The sequence below is a fragment of the Pan troglodytes genome, chromosome 16, assembly GCF_028858775.2.
Source record: "Pan troglodytes isolate AG18354 chromosome 16, NHGRI_mPanTro3-v2.0_pri, whole genome shotgun sequence".
In the NCBI taxonomy this organism is placed as follows: Eukaryota; Metazoa; Chordata; class Mammalia; order Primates; family Hominidae; genus Pan; species Pan troglodytes.
The window spans coordinates 6,575,582-6,598,579 of record NC_072414.2 but is presented as its reverse complement, the minus strand read 5'-3'; the positions used below and the strand labels follow the sequence as shown (position 1 = coordinate 6,598,579).

General features: G+C 41.0%; 1 protein-coding gene across 17 annotated transcripts in view; it reads left to right on the top strand.

The window, feature by feature from the left end:
* TJP1 (tight junction protein 1) overlaps positions 1–22,998 on the top strand; it is a 268,566-nt gene that overhangs the window by 238,189 nt on the left and 7,379 nt on the right. For 10 of the 17 annotated variants that reach the window (XM_009428686.4, XM_009428684.4, XM_009428685.4 and 7 more), the window contains 10 exons: positions 2,495–2,577; positions 3,525–3,735; positions 4,037–4,137; positions 9,806–10,156; positions 10,498–10,737; positions 11,371–12,243; positions 12,393–12,490; positions 13,674–13,901; positions 19,512–19,681; positions 21,474–21,951. In XM_009428686.4, the coding sequence (XP_009426961.3) occupies positions 2,495–2,577; positions 3,525–3,735; positions 4,037–4,137; positions 9,806–10,156; positions 10,498–10,737; positions 11,371–12,243; positions 12,393–12,490; positions 13,674–13,901; positions 19,512–19,681; positions 21,474–21,951 (2,833 nt within the window). The remainder of the gene's footprint in view (positions 1–2,494; positions 2,578–3,524; positions 3,736–4,036; positions 4,138–9,805; positions 10,157–10,497; positions 10,738–11,370; positions 12,244–12,392; positions 12,491–13,673; positions 13,902–19,511; positions 19,682–21,473; positions 21,952–22,998) is intronic. The other 7 variants (XM_009428690.4, XM_024349006.2, XM_009428689.4 and 4 more) reach the window with 1 other exon arrangement.

The window sequence follows — 22,998 nt, the reverse complement described above, 5'->3', positions numbered from 1 at the left end:
TTCAAGCAGTCCACACACCTCGGCCTTCCAAGCAGCTAGGACTGAAGGCACATGCCAACACGCCTGGCTAGTTTATTATTATTATTATTATTTTTGTAGAAACAGGGTCTCACTATGTTGTCCAGGCTGAACCTGAGCTCCTGGGCTCAAGTGATCTCTGGCCTTGGCCTCCCAAAGTGCTGGGATTACAGGTGTGAGCCACTGCACCCAGTTTTGTTTTATTTTTAAACTGTTTTTGTAATTATAAAAGTGCCATTCTGTGTTTGGAAAAGTTGGAAAGTTAATTTTTACACATATCACCACCCTAAATTTTATTCCATTGTATTTTCTTCCACTCTTTTAAGCATATTTTGGCAAAGTTTTATTTATACTGTTTAGAAAAGTTTATATCCAATTTTTCTTTTTCATAGGTAATGGCATATTTTCATTTTATCCTGCAATTTTTGGTTCAGTTAGGCTTTTGTTATATCGTTTGTTTCGAATGTATATTACTATTACAAAAGATACAGAAATCTGTCCATATTTTGTTTGCTTGTTTATGCCCTGCTTTGTTTCCCAAAGGATTTAAATCCTTAAGAATATAGCTGTTCCCATAATTATGATGAAGTTTCTGCTTTCCAGAGAGTTGTGCTGGGGATTTTGTTCCCACTGGCACTATATGACCCTCAGTAACCTTTTTTTTTTTTTTTGAAACAGAGTCTCGCTCTGTCGCCCAGGCTGGAGTGCAGTGGCGCGATCTCAGATCCAGGCTCCAAGCTCCACCTCCTGGGTTCATGCCATTCTCCTGCCTCAGCCTCCCGAGTAGCTGGGACTACAGGCACCCGCCACCACGCCCGGCTAATTTTTTTGTTTTTTTGTTTTTTTAGTAGAGACGGGGTTTCACCGTGTTAGCCAGGATGGTCTCGATCTCCTGACCTCGTGATCTGCCCACCTCGGCCTCCCAAAGTGTTGGGATTACAGGCGTGAGCCACTGCACCCAGCCGACCCTCAGTAACATCTTTAAACTGCATAGTGTTAATTTAAAGAATCAGAACATCATCTTTTTTTTTAATATATTGCTTTTCATTTCATTGCCAATGAAGTTGAATAAGGATATTTATTTTCTGAACATCAGAAGATTTGCAGACAAATGATTTGAGTAAAATCTGAGCAAGTTAGAAAATGTTTATTTCTTAGTTTTTTCAGAAGAAGTTTTGTTTTGTTTTGTTTTGTTTGAGACAAGGTCTTACTGTGTTGCCCAGGTTGGAGTGCACTGACGCAATCTCAGCTCACTGCAACCTCCGCCTCCTGGGTTCAAGCGATTCTCCTGTCTCAGCCTCCCCTAGTGGCTGGGATTACAGGCACCTGCCACCGCACCTGGCTAAGTTATCTGTAGATGACATTTCACCTGAAGAAGTTGGTGGTAACCCTTACCCATAACCAAACTTAGGATTTTTAGATATGGGAAAAGCAAGTATGATGACTTACAAAGCTCTGCCTTAAAGGGTAATACATTGGTTTAATCAGGTTTACTCCACAACAGGGAATTCAGGTAGCTTAGTTTTATATCTTCTTTGAGTCTAATTACAGTCTTTGAGTTGAGGAGTTAGTAGCATTTTTTTTCCAGCCAAAATTCCCAGTTGATCTTTCTTCTTAATTCTCCAGTGTTCACTAGATTTGAAATTCTGCCCTGCTTGCCCATGGTGCTTTGTCTTATGGTAGTCTCATTCTCCAAAATCATTTATCTTGAACCTCAGTGTGACTTGTCTTTCCAGATCTCTGCCTTTGTCTGATCTCTGAAACACCAAAGGTCTTCCTTTCCTTTCAAACTTTCCTTGTGACCAGAGTCACAAACGTTGCTGTGCTCTGAGATGGTTGGTTGGAAACCAGCCCAAGCTGCATTTGGCACAGTATACACCAGTGAAGACAGGTTGCCAGGATGAAGCCATAGGCTGTCTCACAGTTACAGATGAACCGCTTCCTGCCCCCAGGTTCCCCTTCTACTGATGTAACTAAGGTCTCTAACCCAGAACTCCCTAGGCAATCCGCTATAGCACCATTACCGATGGTTGATGGACATGCCAAGGTATTGACCTCTTAAGCCAGTAGTGGCTGGTTAGAGCTTGGCAAAGGAGCAGCCCCCTCAGTTTATCTCAGTGTGCCATACAAATAATATTTTCTGTGGATGTTACAGTGTGAAAAAGGGTGGGAAGTAGTGCCCTGTTGAGCCATATTAGAGCCCCAGGCAAAAGAAAAAAATGTGCATTCCTGTATATTTTTTCTTCTTTAATGGCTAAGTTTTTTTCCAGAATATTAAAGTAGTTGAAAAAATAGTGAAAAAAAAAAAAAGGGAAGTATGCATATTAAAACTCACTTTAAGTACTGCATGCATAAGACAGTTTCCACAAACAAAGTACTATCCAGTCCGGTATATCAGTTGTGGCCAGTAGTTGAGAAACTCCTGTCTAACCAGTGAAAATTTGATGTCTTATTTTTGTCCTGACATAATGAATAGAGAGTGAACCACGAGACGCTGGAACTGACCAACGTAGCTCTGGCATTATTCGCCTGCATACAATAAAGCAAATCATAGATCAAGTAAGTTATTAAAACTTGACCCATTTCATTATGTTATTGTGGTTTTGAGTGGGATAGGATTTGGTTAATTTGAAAGTAGAAGGTAGTTTTTCTGAGACTATTACTGACATACTATAAGAAAATTAAGCCCTTACTGAAAAGCATTATAATGATTACTTTCAAGAGAATAGTTACTGTAGGCATCAGAAGATGATTTTTCATTACCACAAAACAAGTGTATGATGTTTAGATGTAATTAACAGACTGCTTATATATTATATCAGTACAATTCAAGTTGTAGTTTGATATTTACATTCATAAGGAATGTCATGAACATTAAATTCTTAAACTTATTTTTATTCTAACTGTACGTGGATAATACTGTCAGATTGCGGTGTTAGGGCTAAGTCTTAAAAGTGAGCTTCATAGAAAGGTTTTTACAAATTTGGCTAGAAATGGAATTGAGTTAACTTACAATTAGTTTTTTAATATGTGCTCCTGAGACATTAGAATACAAAGAGATCTGTTACCACTGAAATATAGTACAGACTTTTGACTTTTTCTGAATGTGATGGGGTGTTTTGTTTTGTTTTGGTTTGTATTTGTTTTTGTTTTTGAGGTAGGGTCTTGCTGTGTTGCCCAGGTGGGACTGCAGTGGCGTGATCTCGGCTCACTGTAGCCTCTACCTCTCAGGTTCAAGCGATTCTTGTGCCTCAGCCACCCAAGTAGCTGGGATTACAGGCGTGCACCACCATGCCTGGCTAGTTTTTGTATTTTTAGTAGAGATAGAGTTTCTCCATACTGGCCAGGCTGGTCTGGAACTCCTGGCCTCAAGTGATTCACCCACCTCGACCTCCCAAAGTGCTAGGATTATAGGCGTAGCGTGAGCCACTGCACCCAGCTGAATTTGATGATTCTTAATTAATGATGTCTTGTGTCTTTGTATATATTTTTCTTTCTGTTTCTAGGACAAACATGCTTTATTAGATGTAACACCAAATGCAGTTGATCGTCTTAACTATGCCCAGTGGTATCCAATTGTTGTATTTCTTAACCCTGATTCTAAGCAAGGAGTAAAAACAATGAGAATGAGGTTATGTCCAGAATCTCGGAAAAGTGCCAGGAAGTTATATGAGCGATCTCATAAACTTCGTAAAAATAATCACCATCTTTTTACAAGTGAGTATGTTAATAAAGGCCTTCTTTCAGCTTACAATGTCTGGGCAACATTAAGTCGGCCAAAATGTTATGGTGTTCAAATACTAAAACTTACATGATACTTTCTTGGAAAGCTTCCTGTTGTGTTAACAGCTGCTGTTTGGTTAAAAGAAAATATACAGTAGCAAAATAGAAATTTCAAATGTTTGCATCCTCAGATACCATCTTTCAGTAATGACGATTTAGCTGTAAGCAGGGTTGAATTAATTCTGACTTTTGGCAGTGCTCTAACCATAAAACTACATCGTTAATTTATTTTCAGCTACAATTAACTTAAATTCAATGAATGATGGTTGGTATGGTGCGCTGAAAGAAGCAATTCAACAACAGCAAAACCAGCTGGTATGGGTTTCCGAGGGAAAGGTAAGACATTTCCTATTACTTTTTTGACTTGTTCAGTAAATTATGTAACTAATCAGAGATGCTTTTGAGATACCAGTGCTTTCTAATTAGATCAACATATTGGAGAAATTTGGGGAAAGTTAGCTTTTAGGTTTTTATAATTTGTGTGTAGGGGTTATGAAAGTTGTTTCTGATGGTAAGAGAATTCTTAAATTTTCTCACCTGTTGAATTACCACTGTAGTAGGATTGTCTCCTAAAGAATCTTAAATTATAATGAAGAGCAGGTTGAGTTCTGATGCTGCCCCTGTCTGGCTATGAATGATGACTTTGAGCCTGGCTTCAGTTTCCTCCTCTGAAAATGAGGGGATTTGGATGGCCTAGATGAGCATCTCCCAAAGTGCTGTCCTCAGCATGCTCAATTCAGGACTTGCTCTAAGAGAGAAGGCACTATGAAGGCAAGCAGCCGATGGGAAATAAACCCTAGACCCCTCACGAGTATCCTCGTACCCACTGGCATTTAAAGGCTCTGAGACATCTTAAAAGTTAAAAAGCCGACTTCATGCATTTCCTCGCATTTATTTTTCACTCAACACCTGTTAACATTCTCACAGCATACTGGGAGATATTGAACAAAGCAATAGATCCTTCTTGGCTTTGAATTTTGGTTTTCTATACGTCCAAATGGCCAGCTTTAAAATAACTACTTTCTATTGTCAGTCTTTCTGGTTTTATAGCAATCTTTGATGGGAAGGTCTGTTTATTTTGTCTGGAGAGTTAATCATTTCCTCAAAATACACCATTGAGGGAAGCTTTTTTTTTTTAAATGTCTTTTACCTTTTTCAGATCAGTGCAGTAAGTTTTGGTTATTAGGGAAGATTGAGAGTATCTCTGGTTTTTATTTTGTTCTTTGTACTTCCTTGTTGGTTTGGTTTTTGTTGTGTTTTGCCCCCGCATGGTCCCTACCTTCCTCTGCCTGGCTGTGGCTACAGATGCTCTGACAGTGCATGCTGCATGCTTAGGACCTCCCATGTCCTCTACCCAGACATACACAGCCTCTGCAAGGAGAGCTGTTAACACTGAGAGGCAGTGTCTACTGTTCTCACCTATAGTAATGTGTCAGAACTATGGTTTTTCTCATTATGAACCAGTCTGGGGGATGGACCATGCATACGAGAGCCTAAGACCACTCTGAATAACATGGCAGCTGGAACTTGATAGGAAAATGAAGGTGGAAACAAACCACACCACTTTACATGAACACACTATTACTAATTTCTACTTTTGCAGCACTTGAAAGGATTGTAGTCTTCATACTAACCTTCTATAGCAACACAATTCTGTTAACATCCTTTGGCAGGTCCAATGTTAATAGCTTTCACTAGTGAATTCTTAAAATGAAATTAGTCTATAAATGTTTTCCCAAAATGCGCAAAGTATACATTTGTAGTATCTGAGAGGCTTTTTTAAAATCCACAAATCTTAATTTTCTATAAAGTATTTTAGTGATATTCTTGTGTGCTTTCTTTGCTTGGTTTTAAAATAAAGGTCCAACTTTCTAGCTTTTTATGTGAGGAAAAATAGGTTATTTATTATCAGGCTAGACTGATGCATTTTGTAAGCCAGAAAAGGTTGTTACAACTTAAAGCTTATCTTCCTGTCCTCTTCTCTTCAAGTATATTTCATAGAATAGATTCTTAAACTAAAACTACTTCATTTCACATTGACTTTCCTGAACCAACTACTTTGACCTAATTGCTAGAAAGAGTTCCTTTTTACGAGATCTGACACAGTCTTACATATTCCCTGCTAAACCAGGAAAAGTCATCCTGAGGCTTTCTTAACATATTTCCTAGTTCAAAGCAACCCATCGTTCTTGCTTACATCTGCATTTCAAACCAGCTTTAAAAACTTAAGTGGATTGATTAGTTCTAAGTTATTCTTGTCCAGACTTTCAATATTTCCTTGACTGGCTACTGGATTATAGTATTCAGAACCCTGGCAAGTTAAAGATTAGAGTAGATAGCAAGAAGACTTTTCTTCTGCAACAGCTGTTACCGAGTTGAGAAGCCATTGAGACTTGTTCAGAGGGATTGTGCTCTAACAGGATAGATCCCTGGATTCCCACTCTCCCCAGCCCAGCCTGGCAGATGCTCTCTTGAAAACTGGAGCATGGGGAGACCTGACACACCCTAGTCTTTCTTACCAGGAAGGCAGTGCTCAAGGTCAGAGTCTTAACGAGCCAAGCATGGGGACTGCGTGGAAAGCTCCATTCAGGCAACTTGACTCCCAAGACCATGCTTCTGGCACAGCAGACCTGCAGAGCCACACCAAACCTGCTAGTTAATAGCAGTGCATCTTTCTGGAGGACAAGAGTTTCACGTTTGTCCTTCATTCCATACTGAAGTGGAAGAAATACTTTCTGATTCCTGGATTCCAGATCCTTCAGCTCTCATGAGTAACTGAGCACGGTGTCTAGGCAGGGTCTTCAGGAAGTGTTCTTTTTCATCCAGGTACTAGTGTCACGTTAGTGTCCAGTGATAACCTGTTGATTGCAACTCTGTAGCTTCCTTTCCCTCAAATACTTCTCACTTTCTTTCTGATCTACTCAGAAGATAATCAACATAAACTATTAGAAACTGAGTTCTTAATTACTTAACAAAAGAAAAGCATTACTGTATTTCTTCCTCTCCATCTGTTGGATACTGTTTCTATGAAAAATAATAAATAATTTCTTCTTAATGTAGCAACCACCATGTAGGTGATGATTTTCCATTGTGTTTCATAACAGCTTTAAGGGCCAAATGTTTAACAGGTTGTTTTAGTCTGCTCTTGAACTGCTGTAAAGAACTACCTGAGACCGGGTAACTTATAAAGAAAAGAGATTTAATTGGCCCACAGTTCTGTGGGCTGTACAGGCTCCTGCTTCTGGGGAGGCCTCAGGAAACTTAAGACAGTGAAGGGGGAAAAGCATGTCTTACATGGTTGGAGCAGGAGGAAGAGAGAGAAGGGGGGACTACTACACACTTTTAAACAGACAGAGCTTGGGAGAACTCTTATCACAAGATAGTATTAGGGGGATGGTGCTAAACCATTAGAAACCGCCCTCGTGATCCAATCACCTCCTACCAGGCCCCACTCCAACACTGAGGATTATAATTCAACATGAGATTTGGGTGGGGACACAAATCCAAACCATATCATTCTGTTCCTGGTCCCTCCCAAATTTCATGTCCTTCTCACATTGCAAACTATGATGGTGCGTTCCCAGCAGTGCCACAAAGTCTTAACTCATTTCAGCATTAACTCAGAAGTTCAAAGTCTCATCTGAGACAAGGCTAGTCTCTTCTGTCTAGGAGCCTGTAAAATCAAAAACAAGTTAGTTACTTCCAAGATACAAAGGGGACATAAACATTGGGTAAATACTCCCTTTTCAAAATGGAGAAGTCTGCCAAAACAAAGGAGCTCCAATCCCCATGAAATTCCAAAAGTAAGTAGATTAGTCATTAAATCTTAAAGCTCCAAAATAATCTCCGTTGACTCCACTGCTCACACCCAGGCTACAATGATGCAAGGGGTGAGCTACCAAGGCCTTGGACAGCTCTGCCTCTGTAGCCACGCAGGGCACAGCCCCTGCAGCTCCTTTCATGGACTGGCATTGTGTGCCTGTGGCTTTTCCAGGTGCATGGTGCATGCTGTTGGTGGACCTACCTCTCTAAGGTCTGGAGGACAATGGGCCTCTTCTCACAGCTCCACTAGGCAGTGCCCCAGTGGGGACTCTCTGGTGGGGGGCTCCACCCCCACATTTCCCCTCCACACTGCCCTGGAGGTTCTCCATGAGGGCTCCGCTCCTGCAGCAGACTTCTGCCTGGACATCCAGGCATTTCCATACATCCTCTGAAATCTAGGCAGAGGCTCCCAAGCCTCAACTGTCTCCCTCTGTGCACCCGCAGACTTAGCATCATGTGGAAGCTGCCAAGGCTTAGGGCTTGCACCCTCTGAAGCAACAGCCTGAGCTGTAGCTTGGCCCATTTTGGCCATGTCTGGAGCTAGAACAGCCATGATGCAGGGCACCATGTCCTGAGAGAGCAGCAGGGCCGGGCCTGGATCACCCACGAAACCATTTTTTCCCTCCTAGGCCTCCAGGCTTGTGATGGGAGGGGCTGCCGCAAAGGTCTCCAAAATGCCCTGGAGACATTTTCCCCCATTGTTTTGTCTGTTAATATTCTGTCCCTCGTTACTTAGCAAATTTCTGCAGCCAGCTTGAATTCCTCCCCAGAAAATGGGTTTTTATTTTTTACTGCATAGCCAGGCTGCAAATTTTCCAAAATTTTATGCTCTGCTTCACTTTTAAATATAAGTTCCAGTTTCAGATAATCTGTTTGTGCACACATATGAACACATGCTGTTAGAAGCAGCCAGGTTGCATCTTGAATGCTTTGCTATTCAGAAATTTCTTCCACCAGATGCCCTGAATCATCTCTCTCAAGTTCAAAGTTCCACAGATCACTAGAGCAGGGGCACAATGCCACCAGTGTCTTTGCTAAAGCATAGCAAGAATGAATGACCTTTACTCCAGTTCCCAGTAAGTTCTTCATCTCTGTCTGAGACCTCCACAGCCTGGACTTTATTGTCCATATCACTATTAGCATTTTGGTCAAAACCATTCAACAGGTCTCTAGGAAATTCCAAACTTTCCCTCATTTTTCTGTCTTCTCTTGAGCCCTCCAAACTGTTCCAACCTCTGCCCATTACCCAGTTCCAAAGCTGCTTCCACATTTTCAGGTATCTTTTTGGCAATGCCCTACTTCTCTGGTACCAATTTACTGTATTAGTCCATTCTCACACTGTGATAAAGAACCACCTGAGACTGGGTAATTTATAAAGAAAAGGTTTAATTGGCTCACAGTTCTGCAGGCTGTACAGGCTTCTGCTTCTGGGGAGGCCTCAGGCAACTTACAATCGTGGCAGAAGGGGAAGGAAGCACGTCTTATATGGCTGGAGCAGGAGGAAGAGAGTTGGGGAGGTGCTGCACACTTAAAAAAACAGATCTTGGAAGAATTCTATCACAAGACTGTGTGAGGGAGATGGTGCTAAACCATTAGAAACCACCCCCATGATCCAGTCACCTCCCACCAGGCCCCTCCCCCAACACTGGGGATTACAATTCAACATGAGATTTGGGTGGGAACACAAATCCAAACCATATCAGTTGTTTCCTAAACATAAATATATTAGCTCTTATTCAACTTTTGAACTGTTGGGTTTATTTCATAGGTATTCTTCCATGTGCTATTCTGTCAGTGTGTCCTTGTTTCTGTGAGCTTAGTTTGGTAACATTCTCCCTCTTCCCCTTGCTTAAAAGGGCTGAAGAGCTAGTGAGTAGGTTTTATAAATCTGAGCAGTGTCAGAGTTTCTTCGTTGTCTTCCAGGGCTGGGCCCTGGAGTCTAACTTTGTCCTGGCTTACCGGCCACTGTTTCCTTCATCCATGCCCTTCAGATCTCAAGGGGTGCTCCATGTGTCTGCGTGTGTGCTTGTACAATCTTCTTGACTTTTCCTTACCAGAAGTTTCAAGAAGTAGATGTGACTTCTCCAGAGAAAGATATCCTTTTCAATCTGCCTTGTACGATAAAGGCCATCTCTTAAAGAACTACTGAATAAAATTTGTAATTTACTTTTATTTGACCCAGGCGGATGGTGCTACAAGTGATGACCTTGATTTGCATGATGATCGTCTGTCCTACCTGTCAGCTCCAGGTAGTGAATACTCAATGTATAGCACGGACAGTAGACACACTTCTGACTATGAAGACACAGACACAGAAGGCGGGGCCTACACTGATCAAGAACTAGATGAAACTCTTAATGATGAGGTTGGGACTCCACCGGAGTCTGCCATTACACGGTCCTCTGAGCCTGTAAGAGAGGACTCCTCTGGAATGCATCATGAAAACCAAACATATCCTCCTTACTCACCACAAGCGCAGCCACAACCAATTCATAGAATAGACTCCCCTGGATTTAAGCCAGCCTCTCAACAGGTAAGCAGCAAGCATTCAACGTTTTGTAGATAGAGGTGCATTATTAAATTTTAGAATGTGGTGATTGAGTTAAAAATATATATGTTGTCCTTTCTCCAGATTAAGAATTAATCTTCAATTTCAATTTGAGAGTACCAAGGGCTTAATTCTAAATTTTGTGTGTTTGTCTTAACACAGCAATGTACTGGATTTTTTTTTTTTCCCAAAAAGTTTAGGACATGAGGTCATAATTTTGTTATTCAGCACACTTAAAATGTATGTCTACCAATCACTATAAATTGAAGTGGAAAGTTAGCAGTAAACAGAAACACTATATTTAAAATATTTTAAACACTTCACAGAAAGCAGAAGCTTCATCTCCAGTCCCTTACCTTTCGCCTGAAACAAACCCAGCATCATCAACCTCTGCTGTTAATCATAATGTAAATTTAACTAATGTCAGACTGGAGGAGCCCACCCCAGCTCCTTCCACCTCTTACTCACCACAAGCTGATTCTTTAAGAACACCAAGTACTGAGGCAGCTCACATAATGCTAAGAGATCAAGAACCATCATTGTCGTCGCATGTAGATCCAACAAAGGTACCTGTGCTGCGGTGTTGCACTAATTTGTTGCTGTCCATCAATCTGGCACATGATCATTTTTGCTTTGCCCTTTAAGTGTTCCTTTTGCTTTTTTACTGCAGGCTTATACACTGTAATGCTTTCAAATCAATACAAATCATTTCAGTTTCGTAGTTTGCATGGCTTCCATTGGTATACGGATTATTTGAAAACAGGCCTTTTAATTGAGATTTGTGCTTATTATTTTTATTTTTGGCTTTCAGTATCTTCCAGAATTCCTTAATATGTAATCGAAACCCATCATAAACATATTTATGTTAATACAAATTATGATGCCCATAAATCTTCTTTAGGATTTTTCAGTGTCGAAGTGTAATCAATAGTGCATTAATTTTCTACTAAATTTAATATTTATCTTTAACTCACTGTTTATTTAGTACATGCTGAAACATAAAAGCCCCTACCTGCATTATAAATTTTGAGCTTTCACTTAAACCAGCTTTTTCCACTAATCTTGTCTATCCTGATAATAAATGGTAAAACATACCATTTTCACATATTAAATCATAGTTTAATATTTAATCACAGTGTAATAAAATAGACTAGAATTAGAAACAAGACTTTGTCCTTAAATGTGAATTTTTTATACAGGTGTATAGAAAGGATCCATATCCCGAGGAAATGATGAGGCAGAACCATGTTTTGAAACAGCCAGCCGTTAGTCACCCAGGGCACAGGCCAGACAAAGAGCCTAATCTGACCTATGAACCCCAACTCCCATACGTAGAGAAACAAGCCAGCAGAGACCTCGAGCAGCCCACATACAGATACGAGTCCTCAAGCTATACGGACCAGTTTTCTCGAAACTATGAACATCGTCTGCGATACGAAGATCGCGTCCCCATGTATGAAGAACAGTGGTCATATTATGATGACAAACAGCCCTACCCATCTCGGCCACCTTTTGATAATCAGCACTCTCAAGACCTTGACTCCAGACAGCATCCCGAAGAGTCCTCAGAACGAGGGTACTTTCCACGTTTTGAAGAGCCAGCCCCTCTGTCTTACGACAGCAGACCACGTTACGAACAGGCACCTAGAGCATCCGCCCTGCGGCACGAAGAGCAGCCAGCTCCTGGGTATGACACACATGGTAGACTCAGACCGGAAGCCCAGCCCCACCCTTCAGCAGGGCCCAAGCCCGCAGAGTCCAAGCAGTATTTTGAGCAATATTCACGCAGTTACGAGCAAGTACCACCCCAAGGATTTACCTCTAGAGCAGGTCATTTTGAGCCTCTCCATGGTGCTGCAGCTGTCCCTCCGCTGATACCTTCATCTCAGCATAAGCCAGAAGCTCTGCCTTCAAACACCAAACCACTGCCTCCACCCCCAACTCAAACCGAAGAAGAGGAAGATCCAGCAATGAAGCCACAGTCTGTACTCACCAGAGTTAAGATGTTTGAAAACAAAAGATCTGCATCCTTAGAGACCAAGAAGGATGTAAATGACACTGGCAGTTTTAAGGTAAATATGTCTTTAGTGCCTTGGATGCATGGGCACACCGTTTAAAAGGCTTCTTGGCTCTCCCCTCCGCCATTACATGATATCTATTCTGTAATTATCTGTTCCTTAGGCATATTTGTCTTTTTTTTTTTTTTTTTTTTTTTAAACAGCCTCCAGAAGTAGCATCTAAACCTTCAGGTGCTCCCATCATTGGTCCCAAACCCACTTCTCAGAATCAGTTCAGTGAACATGACAAAACTCTGTACAGGTGAGTGCACTTTGTGCTCTTTGTGGCATAGAACTGACCAGGAATTTAACCCTCTTAGTCAATAAGAAAACCTTTTACTGTGTTAGTAGAGGAGAGGTGTGAATAGGAGGAGTTTGTCCTTAAATAAAAACTGTCAGCTCTCCTAAACAGTGATTCTAGGGGGAAAAAAAGTAGAACTTTATTTCTGACAAATCTGACAAATCTTTATACCTTTAGCAGACTTTCAGAAAGATATTCTCCAAGCAGATGATTAAATAAACATTTTTAAGCTCTGACATTTGTATTATGTTTTTTAGTTTTAAAAGTGTTTTTCGACATGTGAACTCTTAGTTTCCAGTGGTGAGGAAACAGACTCAGATTGGTTAAGATAACTAAATCATTTAGTGAGCATGCATAAGGTGCTTGCCCTTGTGCTAAGCACATCAGCATAATGAGGTGACACTGTCGTTGTTCTGCATTGTAGAGAGAGACACTGAGGCTGAGAGGGGCTAAGTAGCTTACAAGACTTCTTAGAGCTGGAAGAGAAACCTGGCCCGCTGCTCCTCAGCCTGAGCTTTTTCCCATGGCCTCATTGCACTGCCAATAAGTGACAGATTAGATTTGAATACAGCTCTTCTGATTTTTTTTTTTGACTGAATATATGTTTGCACTTAGGATAAAGAAGAGAACTAATATGAATTTACTTAATGACTTGCTTTCTTCCTCATCTGCTTTCTATGCCTTCTAGAACTTTAGACCATATAGAGTTATTTGTTCATATGAGAATCATTGAGATCCTGGACTGAGTTCTTAAAAATCCCTTTGAAAGTTCTTAAAGTCTATCATTTACTGTTCTTGACCTTGGTATATGTACTTCTCAAGATGTTCACTGTCTCGGTTACATTGCCCTTTGTCTTTCTGATTAACTACTTCTAACCTGCTGTCCCCTAATCATATAATCGTTTAGCTTATTATATTGTGTTAAAGGACTCATGAGCCAGAAGGGGGCTGCCTTTTGAGTATACTCTGTGAGGACATGGGATTTGAAATATCCATTTTAACTGTTGGGACTGCTCAGATCCTCAGTAATCACAGCAGTTAGTAATTATTGACCTTTTAGTCAAGATAAGACTTAACATATTCTACTTCCTTCATAACATTAATATCTAAAAAGGTGTTCCGTTTGTCATTCATTATCTGTTAGGATCCCAGAACCTCAAAAACCTCAACTGAAGCCACCTGAAGATATCGTTCGGTCCAATCATTATGACCCTGAAGAAGATGAAGAATATTATCGAAAACAGCTGTCATACTTTGACCGAAGAAGTTTTGAGAATAAGCCTCCTGCACACATTGCCGCCAGCCATCTCTCCGAGCCTGCAAAGCCAGCTCATTCTCAGAATCAATCAAATTTTTCTAGTTATTCTTCAAAGTAAGCTATTTCACCTGGCTTTTAAAAATAGGATGCAGCATATTAATCCCGTGCAGTTCAATATATTTTGAAGAAAAATAATTTAAGTGTAATATATGATTTCTGTAGGCTCTAGTGGTTCAGCATTGTACATACTTTTTAGTTCTGGGATGTGTGTTTTGTTTTTAAAGTCTGCTATTAGATGTACATAGTTTTTGCATTCACAAAGATGCTAACATCACAGGGTTTTGACGGAAGACAGTGTCAACCACAAGGACCCTCATCGATAGGTAATCATCAGTCTTCACTTCTGTACACACACCTAATGATGTCATGCTGGTTCTTTTTCTTTTCTGTTTTTATTTTTTAAATATAAATACAGATGTGAGGAGGATCCTGTTTGAGGGAAATACTGAAGAGGTTTTTTGTTTTTTGTTTTTGTAAGATTTCTGATCCAGTTTTACAGGTGAGGGAAAATGACAGGGCAGAGCTGGGACTGAACCCCAAGTTTCTTGATTCCCAGTCATCTTTTCCCTGTGCTTGCTGCTCCCCTCCGTTTACTCATCCCCGGGTTTCGTGTTGGTTTGTTCTCCTTTCTTGTGCCTGCGTGGGTTTGTGTCTCCTACTGGTTCTGTGTCTCTGGTTGAACCCTGACTGATAAGAGAATTTGGTACTGATAGTTGTGTCTAAGCCCACACGGGCACACAGGTAGATTCATACCTCAATAGAACAAAACCCACAAGAACAAAAACAGATGTGGATTTGTCAAAAGAAATTCATTTACACAGTTACAGGGGCTGGCTAAGCAAGTCCTATTTCAGAGGGCAGTTGGTCAGGAAGGGAAGATTTTGAGCTACTGGGGAGTATGAGATCAGGGAAGGCCTAAATTCTCATTCAGAGGGCTCTGCTGATTAGGCCAGGCCCTCCCAAGACCATCTCCCCTCAACTGACTTGGGGACATTACACCTGAAAAATCCCTTCATGGCAGTACCTAGCCAGATTGACATATTAGAATTCATCACACATAGTATTGTGTCTATATTAAAAGCACCTAGATTTTTCCTTACTTAGTTGCGTGGGCTTGGGATTATCTTGGGAAATGACCTATTTGTCATTTACTATTGAGTGTAAATTGTTTTAGAACATACTTTAAAACCACTAACATTAAAACCTAATTTTAATTACCACTGCTTTTTTCTAAGACATCCTTTGTAGTGAAGACTTTTTTCACTGTCCTATATTTAAGGCTTTATGTTTACAGAAGAAAGCAGTTTATGAGAATCCAAATGCAAACTGAGAGTGCTGCAGTGGGGGTTATATTAAATGCAAAACGTGTCTTGCACTAGTGTTGTGAACCACCTCTTAGCACAACACTAGAAAGGGGTTGTGGCATCTAGATGGTGTCTGGACTGAAGTGAGCTAGGCACAATATAAACCCACACAGGTGCACAGCTGGGTTCATACCTCAACAGAACAAAACCCACAAGAACAAAAACAGATGTGGATTTGTCATTAGGAATTCATTTACATTTACAGTGTTACAGGAATTCATTTACACAGTTATCACAATAGCATCTAAATGGTGTATAGCCTAAAGTGAGCTAGGCACTGAGCCATAGGAGCTCACCTTTGGTAAGGCAGAAGGGTGTACCCTTTAGTTATTATTTTTACTAAACACCGTTAAACACATTCATTCCTGTCAGAAGAAGGCTCAGGTGTTTAGTTTAAAGATATCTCTTAACGTTTTACATATTTGGTAAATAGAATATAACCTTAAAAGATTATATGGCCAGGCGCAGTGGCTCATGCCTGTAATCCCAGCACTTTGGGAGACCAAGGCGGGCTGATCATGAGGTCAGGAGATCAAGACCATCCTGGCTAACACGATGAAACCCCATCTCTACTAAAAATACAAAAAAATTAGTGGGGCGTGGTGGTGGGCTCCTATAGTCCCAGCTACTTGGGAGACTGAGGCAGGAGAATGGCGTGAACCCGGGAGACAGAGCTTGCAGTGAGCCGAGATCGTGCCACTGGACTCCAGCTTGGGCAACAGAGTGAGACTCCGTCTCAAAAAAAAAAAAAAAAAAAAGGCTGGGTGCAGTGGCTCACGCCTGTAATCCCAGCACTTTGGGAGGCTAAGGTGGGTGGATCATGAGGTCAGGAGATCGAGAACATCCTGGCTAATATGGTGAAACCCTGTCTCTACTAAAAATACAAAAAATTACCTGGGCATGGTGGCAGGTGCCTGTAGTCCCAGCTACTCTGGAGGCTGAGGCAGGAGAATGGCATGAACCCGGGAGGCGGAGCTTGCAATGAGCCGAGATTGCGCCACTGCACTCCAGTCTGGGCGACAGAGCCAGACTCATCTAAAAAAAAAAGGAGTATATTTAGGTCTAAAAAGTAAGTTGTTTTGCCAGAGAATCAACCGAAATGCATGTTTGCTTTCTGTGTTAATTTGTTTTTCTAGAAAGAAGACTTAGCTTATTTGTGATGTATAACTTTAGGGTGTAGAACATTGCCTTGCATGCAGTAGGGGCTCAGTAATTGTTGAGTGAATGAAGCTCAAAACAGGGCATGGTATATTAGGTGCATCCACCACCCTTCTTTTCATTAACACAGCTCTGGAAGGAACCTGTATTACCTGGTCATTGTTTTCACAGGGATATATTGTGAAATAGATGACATCTGTCTTTGTGAATTTACTCAGAACTCAGTTTGATTTTACTCCCTGCTGCTGTGAGTGAGAAAAGTATAGTTTGGGCTGGATACCAGTATACTTTTTTTTCCTTTGTAGTGTGAAATTGAAACTCTTTATAATTGTGCTGCATTTTCCCATATAGGTATTTAATGGTTAGAGAAATGGAAAGGAGAATACGGGTCATGGAAGATAACTAAGAGGGTAGTTGTTTCTGTAACTTTCCCTTGTAATGCTTTTTCATACTCTTGTCCAATGAGTACAACTTCATCAACTGGAAAATAGCTTAAAATATAGGACTCTGTCCTGCATTTCAAAACCATTTACTGTTTGTCACTAAATAGACTGCCTTCAGGCATTTCTTTCTTTCAGTAAATACAGGAGTAGCAAAATTTTCTTCCTTCAGATGATGTGTGCTTATGCTTCACTTAAAAACACACCTCAGAAATGGTGAGAATTAGATATGGAAAATAATCTTTGTTAGCACAGGACAGATGCCCCAGGAAGCAAGCAGATATTACCCAGTCTAACAGTTCCATAGAGCTGGATTAGAACTGGAAAGGTTAGGAGACAGTAGCTTAGACATTCACCTCCAAAGTAAATTAGAAGTTTCCAGGATTCTAAGACAGTGCAAGAAGAGCAGTGTCCCTCCAGGGCTGTGCACATGTCTCAGTCCAGAGATTGAGTCAAGTTCTTCAGGACAACCAGGGATTTTTTGTTATCAAATCTACCTTTCAGGACTCAACTCACTATGTGAGACTTCCAGGTCTCAATAAATGATGGTGGTTTTTAGCTTTTAAAGAACTAAATGTGAGAGACTGATGTTCAATTGTTTTTGTGTTTGTGAGACATCATTAGATGAGAGAGAGCCTGAGCATCAAGCATGCAGCTTCACCAGTAAGACTCCACCACCACAGGGCCCAGCTTACGATTGGAGATGGAGGAGGTCTTGCTAGAAAGGAACATGTGAAGCCTGGCCAGGTTTCAAGCCAGGCATATTTCTATCTCTCCATTTACCATTCCCCTCCCAGGGGCTCAGTGTAGCTCTTCTGTTGTGTTACTTTTTCCTGTGTCTTCACTTGCAGAATTTCTTTGCCCAGCCTTTTTTTTTTTTTTTTTTTAATGGGACATGTCACTCCCACTTATTCAGAACCTGCTAATTATCCTTGATCACCACTCTTTGATTTGATAAATTTCTTTGCTCACTATTAGCAGCTGCAACAGAGGTGGAGAAGGAGCAAAGTTCAAACACATTGCTTTTCACTGCAGTACCAGTTAAAGTACATGAAGGATGGGCCAGCAGACGGGACATAACTAAGTGACTGTGTTTTATTTATCTTCAATTTCCTTGGCCAAATGAGAGTTGGTGATATGTTCCTTTATACACCAAATTATGGTGAAATGGTGGATGTTGGTTGATATTTTTAAATGACATTTGAGTTCCATTTGCTGCAAATTTACTTAGTTAGATTGACCATTTTCTTTCATTTTTCTATTGCGCTTGCTTTGCCATCACCTAGATTTCTTGGCTCTTACACTAGCTATGACTACTTGAAAAGGAACGTCAAGTGGTAAGACTGGCAATTAATGTGAGGCTGTTCCATAAGGTGTCCCTCACCGTGTCACTGGCATTATGTGCACTTTCAGATTTTAATGTCATCATCAAGGGCTTAGTCTAAATTCATGAAAGCAAGATAAAAAAGCCAATCATAAGACTTCTTCAATGAAAATTTATGAAAATGACCAGGAGTATTCCAAATGTATATGTTATTGTTGGTGCACATAAAGCTAGTGCAGCTTTGGCATTCAGCAGTAAGGTTTAGATGGCAATGTTGCAATTATGGGTCTTTTAAAAAGATTTGTGTGAATTTTGTGTTACATATTAACAATTGGCAATCTGAAAAAATAAGCATACATGGCACAATTTGACTTAAATGAACCTTGTAAAATAAAGCAGGATCTGCTGCTCTAGCAGTCATTTAACCAAAAAATGGACCTGGTAACTCAAGCGGAAATTTTAAAGTAAAAGCTCCAGTTTTTTTAGTTTTACTGAAACGCAGATATGCCCATTGTCTGTGACTGCTTCAAGGCTATAACCGCATAATTTGAATAGTTCTAACAAAGACTGTATGGGCCAAAAGACCACAAACATTTACTCTCTGGTGTTTCAGTGAAAAAGTTTGCCAACCCCTAGTCTGTGACATCTGTTTTTATGGTGCTCCGAGTATGCCAGATGCCAGATACAAAATCAGAAGTGGGTCTAGGGCCGGGTGTGGTGGCTCATGCCTGCAATCCCAGCACTTTTAAGAAGCAGAGGCAGGCGGCTCACTTGAGGTCAGGAGTTCAAGACCAGCCTGGACAACGTGGTGAAACGCCATCTCTACTAAAAGTACAAAAATTAGCCAGGCGTGGTGGCTGGCACCTGTAATCCCAGCTACTCGGGAGGCTGAGGCAGAAGAATCGCTTGAGCCTGGGAGGCAGAGGTTGTGGTAAACTGAGATCGTGCCACTGCACTCCAGTCTGGGCGACAGAATGAGACCCTGTCTCAAAAACAAAAAAAGTGGGTCTCAGGAAAATTTGTGCCATGATATGTTTTCAGAATATTTGCAAGACTTTCTTAAATCTGTCAACGTTACTATCTTTTGTAAATAACAATTAAATATTAAACTATACCCAAAATTTCACCTGCCTTTGGTTGCCATCTTCTGGATGTTTTACTAATATTCTTAAAGTTTTTGTGTGTCTGGACATTTCTTGTGCCGATGAATGGTCGAATCTGTTTTTATATTTTGGTAGAGTAGCTACCCATACTCATGAGAATAAATTGTGAAATTTCTAGTTTTTTTTTTAACTTAGAGATACATGGAGAAATGAGAACTTGTTTTGTAAATGTGAGTCCATTTTCAGGTGTTGGCATTTTCTTCATTTGTTAACAGGGGAAAGCCTCCTGAAGCTGATGGTGTGGATAGATCATTTGGCGAGAAACGCTATGAACCCATCCAGGCCACTCCCCCTCCTCCTCCATTGCCCTCGCAGTATGCCCAGCCATCTCAGCCTGTCACCAGCGCGTCTCTCCACATACATTCTAAGGGAGCACATGGTGAAGGTAGGAAGTTCGGAAGTAGACATTTTAACACAGTAATGCTTATGAAGTAAAATTCTGGTGGTTTCTAGGCAAAATGGTTTTTACATTAAAAAATACATGCTTGAAACCTTTGGGCTGGGAACAGTAAAAACTAAGAATTTTGTTAAAAGTATGTCTCCTGTTTTTACAAGACCATTATTTTGGACAAGCCTTTTAGCTAAACAGATTTTAATCTATTTTATGCTAGTCTCTAAATCTTCTGGAAGTAGTGTTTGCCAGTATATGTAAAGATGGTTTGTAAAACCTACTATGTTTTATCTCACACACCCAAATAGAAAAGCCATAATGTTTCATATAAAATGTATCCCATAGCACCTTGACTTTTGCATTTACATACCAGGTAGATCACATATAGCTCCAGATTATTCATCTTAAGAGCTTTGTAACATTTTACCCTCAGCATATAAACACAAAGTGGTTATCTCTTCTGCTGTGGACAGGCATTTTCCTAGCACAGACTTCTCTTATTATTCCCTTAGGAGGCACCTCCTTGGGCTTGTGAGTCTTCAAGCAGATGTGTTATAGTTCTGGATTGAGGCTATCTTTTATTAAGATTTTTTTTCACACATGCCCATGTTTACAGATAAAGACAGTTTTAATTCTTACTTTCCAGTCCTTATGCCTTTTCTCTTTTTTTTTTTCCTCTTTTTGAGACGAAGCCTTGCTCTCGCCCAGGCTAGAGTGCAGTGGCGCAGTCTCAGCTCACTGCAACCTCTGCCTCTCGGGTTCAGGTGATTCTCCTGCCTCAGCCTCCCGAGTAGCTGAGACTACAGGCGCACACCACCACGCCCGGCTAATTTTTGTATTTTTTGTAGAGACAGGGTTTCATCATGTTAGCCAGGCTGGTCACGAACTCCTGACCTCAGGTGATCCGCCCACCTCGGCCTCTCAAGAGTGCTGGGATTACAGGCATGAGCCACCGCACCTAGCCTTCTTTCTTTTCTTGCTGATTGCACTGGCCAGGACCTCCAACAAACTCTGAAATGTAAGTGGTGAAATTGGACCTCTTTTGCTAGTTCCTGATTTTAAGGAGGAAGGACTTCATGTTTTATCCTTTAGAATGTTAGCTGTAGGATTTTCGTAGATGTCCTTTATCATGTTTAAGACATTCCCTATATTCAGAGTTTGCTGAAAGCAGTCAGATGTTTTTCCTGCATGTATTAAGATGACCATATGATTTTTCTTCTCGTACTGTGGAAAATTATATTACTATGTTCATGAGGTATTTGGATTAATAATTCTCTTGTCTTGTAGTGTCCTTAATTATTTCACAGAGTTCAGTTGGTACTGTGTTACACTGCGGCTGGCAGTGCATAAAAAATCCTGTGGTTCCACTTCTTAACCAATGTTTGGCATCATCAAACTTTTCGGTTTTTCCATTCTAGTGGGTGTGAAATAGTATTTAATGCTTTTTGTTGGTTTTGTTTTACATTTTTCTAATTAATAGTGAGTATCCTTATTATATGATTATTGGGCATTCTAGTTTTCACAAAGACTAGTGCCAATCTTTGGAGGCCAGGAATCTTAGCAGCTGGACCCTGACTCCAGGGCAGCAGGGTATATTCATGGCACCACCTGTCCATGCTGCCCTCATCCCTCAGCATCACACCTAGCCTCCAGGGCTCAAGAGTCAGGCTCTGGCTGTGCGACCCACATTTGGGCCTTGACTCCAGCACCAGGACAAGTTAAGCTGGGACAGGGCTATTATAACTTTTTTCAGAAAGTTGTTTAAATGCTTACGTTTGTTTTTCAGGTAATTCAGTGTCATTGGATTTTCAGAATTCCTTAGTGTCCAAACCAGACCCACCTCCATCTCAGAATAAGCCAGCAACTTTCAGACCACCAAACCGAGAAGATACTGCTCAGCCAGCTTTCTATCCCCAGAAAAGTTTTCCAGATAAAGCCCCAGTTAATGGAACTGAACAGACTCAGAAAACAGTCACTCCAGCATACAATCGATTCACACCAAAACCATATACAAGTTCTGCCCGACCATTTGAACGCAAGTTTGAAAGTCCTAAATTCAATCACAATCTTCTGCCAAGTGAAACTGCACATAAACCTGACTTGTCTTCAAAAACTCCCACTTCTCCAAAAACTCTTGTGAAATCGCACAGTTTGGCACAGCCTCCTGAGTTTGACAGTGGAGTTGAAACTTTCTCTATCCATGCAGAGAAGCCTAAATATCAAATAAATAATATCAGCACAGTGCCTAAAGCTATTCCTGTGAGGTAAGACTTATGCCTTTGCTCAAAGGATTGGCCCTGTGATTTTTCTCATGTGAGTTTGTTGTAGTTTATTTGACTTGGGACTTTGAAGTGATCTTTTTAACTCAATCTTTAAACTGAAGAGTGTTGTTGCAATGAATGCTGTTACATAGAAGGTCCTCCAGGAGGTACAAGATGTTGGTAAAATAATAAAGCTAACAGTCGTGTATGGTTGGTAGGTATTGTCATCATCCCTGTTTTACTAAGAACTGAGGTTGAGTGACAGTAAGCAGTTTGCCCAGAGTCACAGCTAGAGTGAGGTGAGCCTCAATTTAGCTGCTGGTCATCCGACCTCTGAGCCCATGCTTTTTTTTTTTTTTTTTTTTTTTTTTTTGTGAGACAAGAGTCTCCCTCTGTCGCCCAGGCTGGAGTGCAGTGGTGCGATCTTGGTTCACTGCAACCTCCACCCCCTGGGTTCAGGCAATTCTCCTGCCTCAGCCTCCTAAGTAGCTGGGACTACAGGTGTGTGCCACCACGCCTGGCTAAATTTTTTGTATTTTTAGTAGAGGTTTTCACCATGTTGGCCAGACTGGTTTTGAACTTCTGATCTCAAGTGATCCATCCACCTCCACCTCCCAAAGTGTTAGGATTACAGGCGTGAGCCACTGCACCCAGCCAGGAGCCCATACTCTTAACCAGCCATGACCTCTTGTAACCTCCTGACCTACTGGTAAGGTGCATGTGGAGGACATCTAAAAACATTAAGTATCTATGTTCCTCATTCATTATTTGTTCCACAATGATGCTAAGAAGAAAAATAGAATAACCTCTGACTGTTTATAAAGAGCAGCAGTTAGTGAGATGGCTGAGCAAATGAGACAAAGTGAGCCCACCTGGAGCCTCCCTGCAGCTCCTCTTTCCTGTCTTTCATTCCACGGCGATTGACCAGATGGATTCTGGCCATACATAAAAGCTCATCTCAGCCTCCTACAGCCAGTTCCATTTTCACGCCACCATAAAGCAGAAGCACTTGCAGGCAGGGAGAACCAAAGGTCAGGATGGCCACCTGAG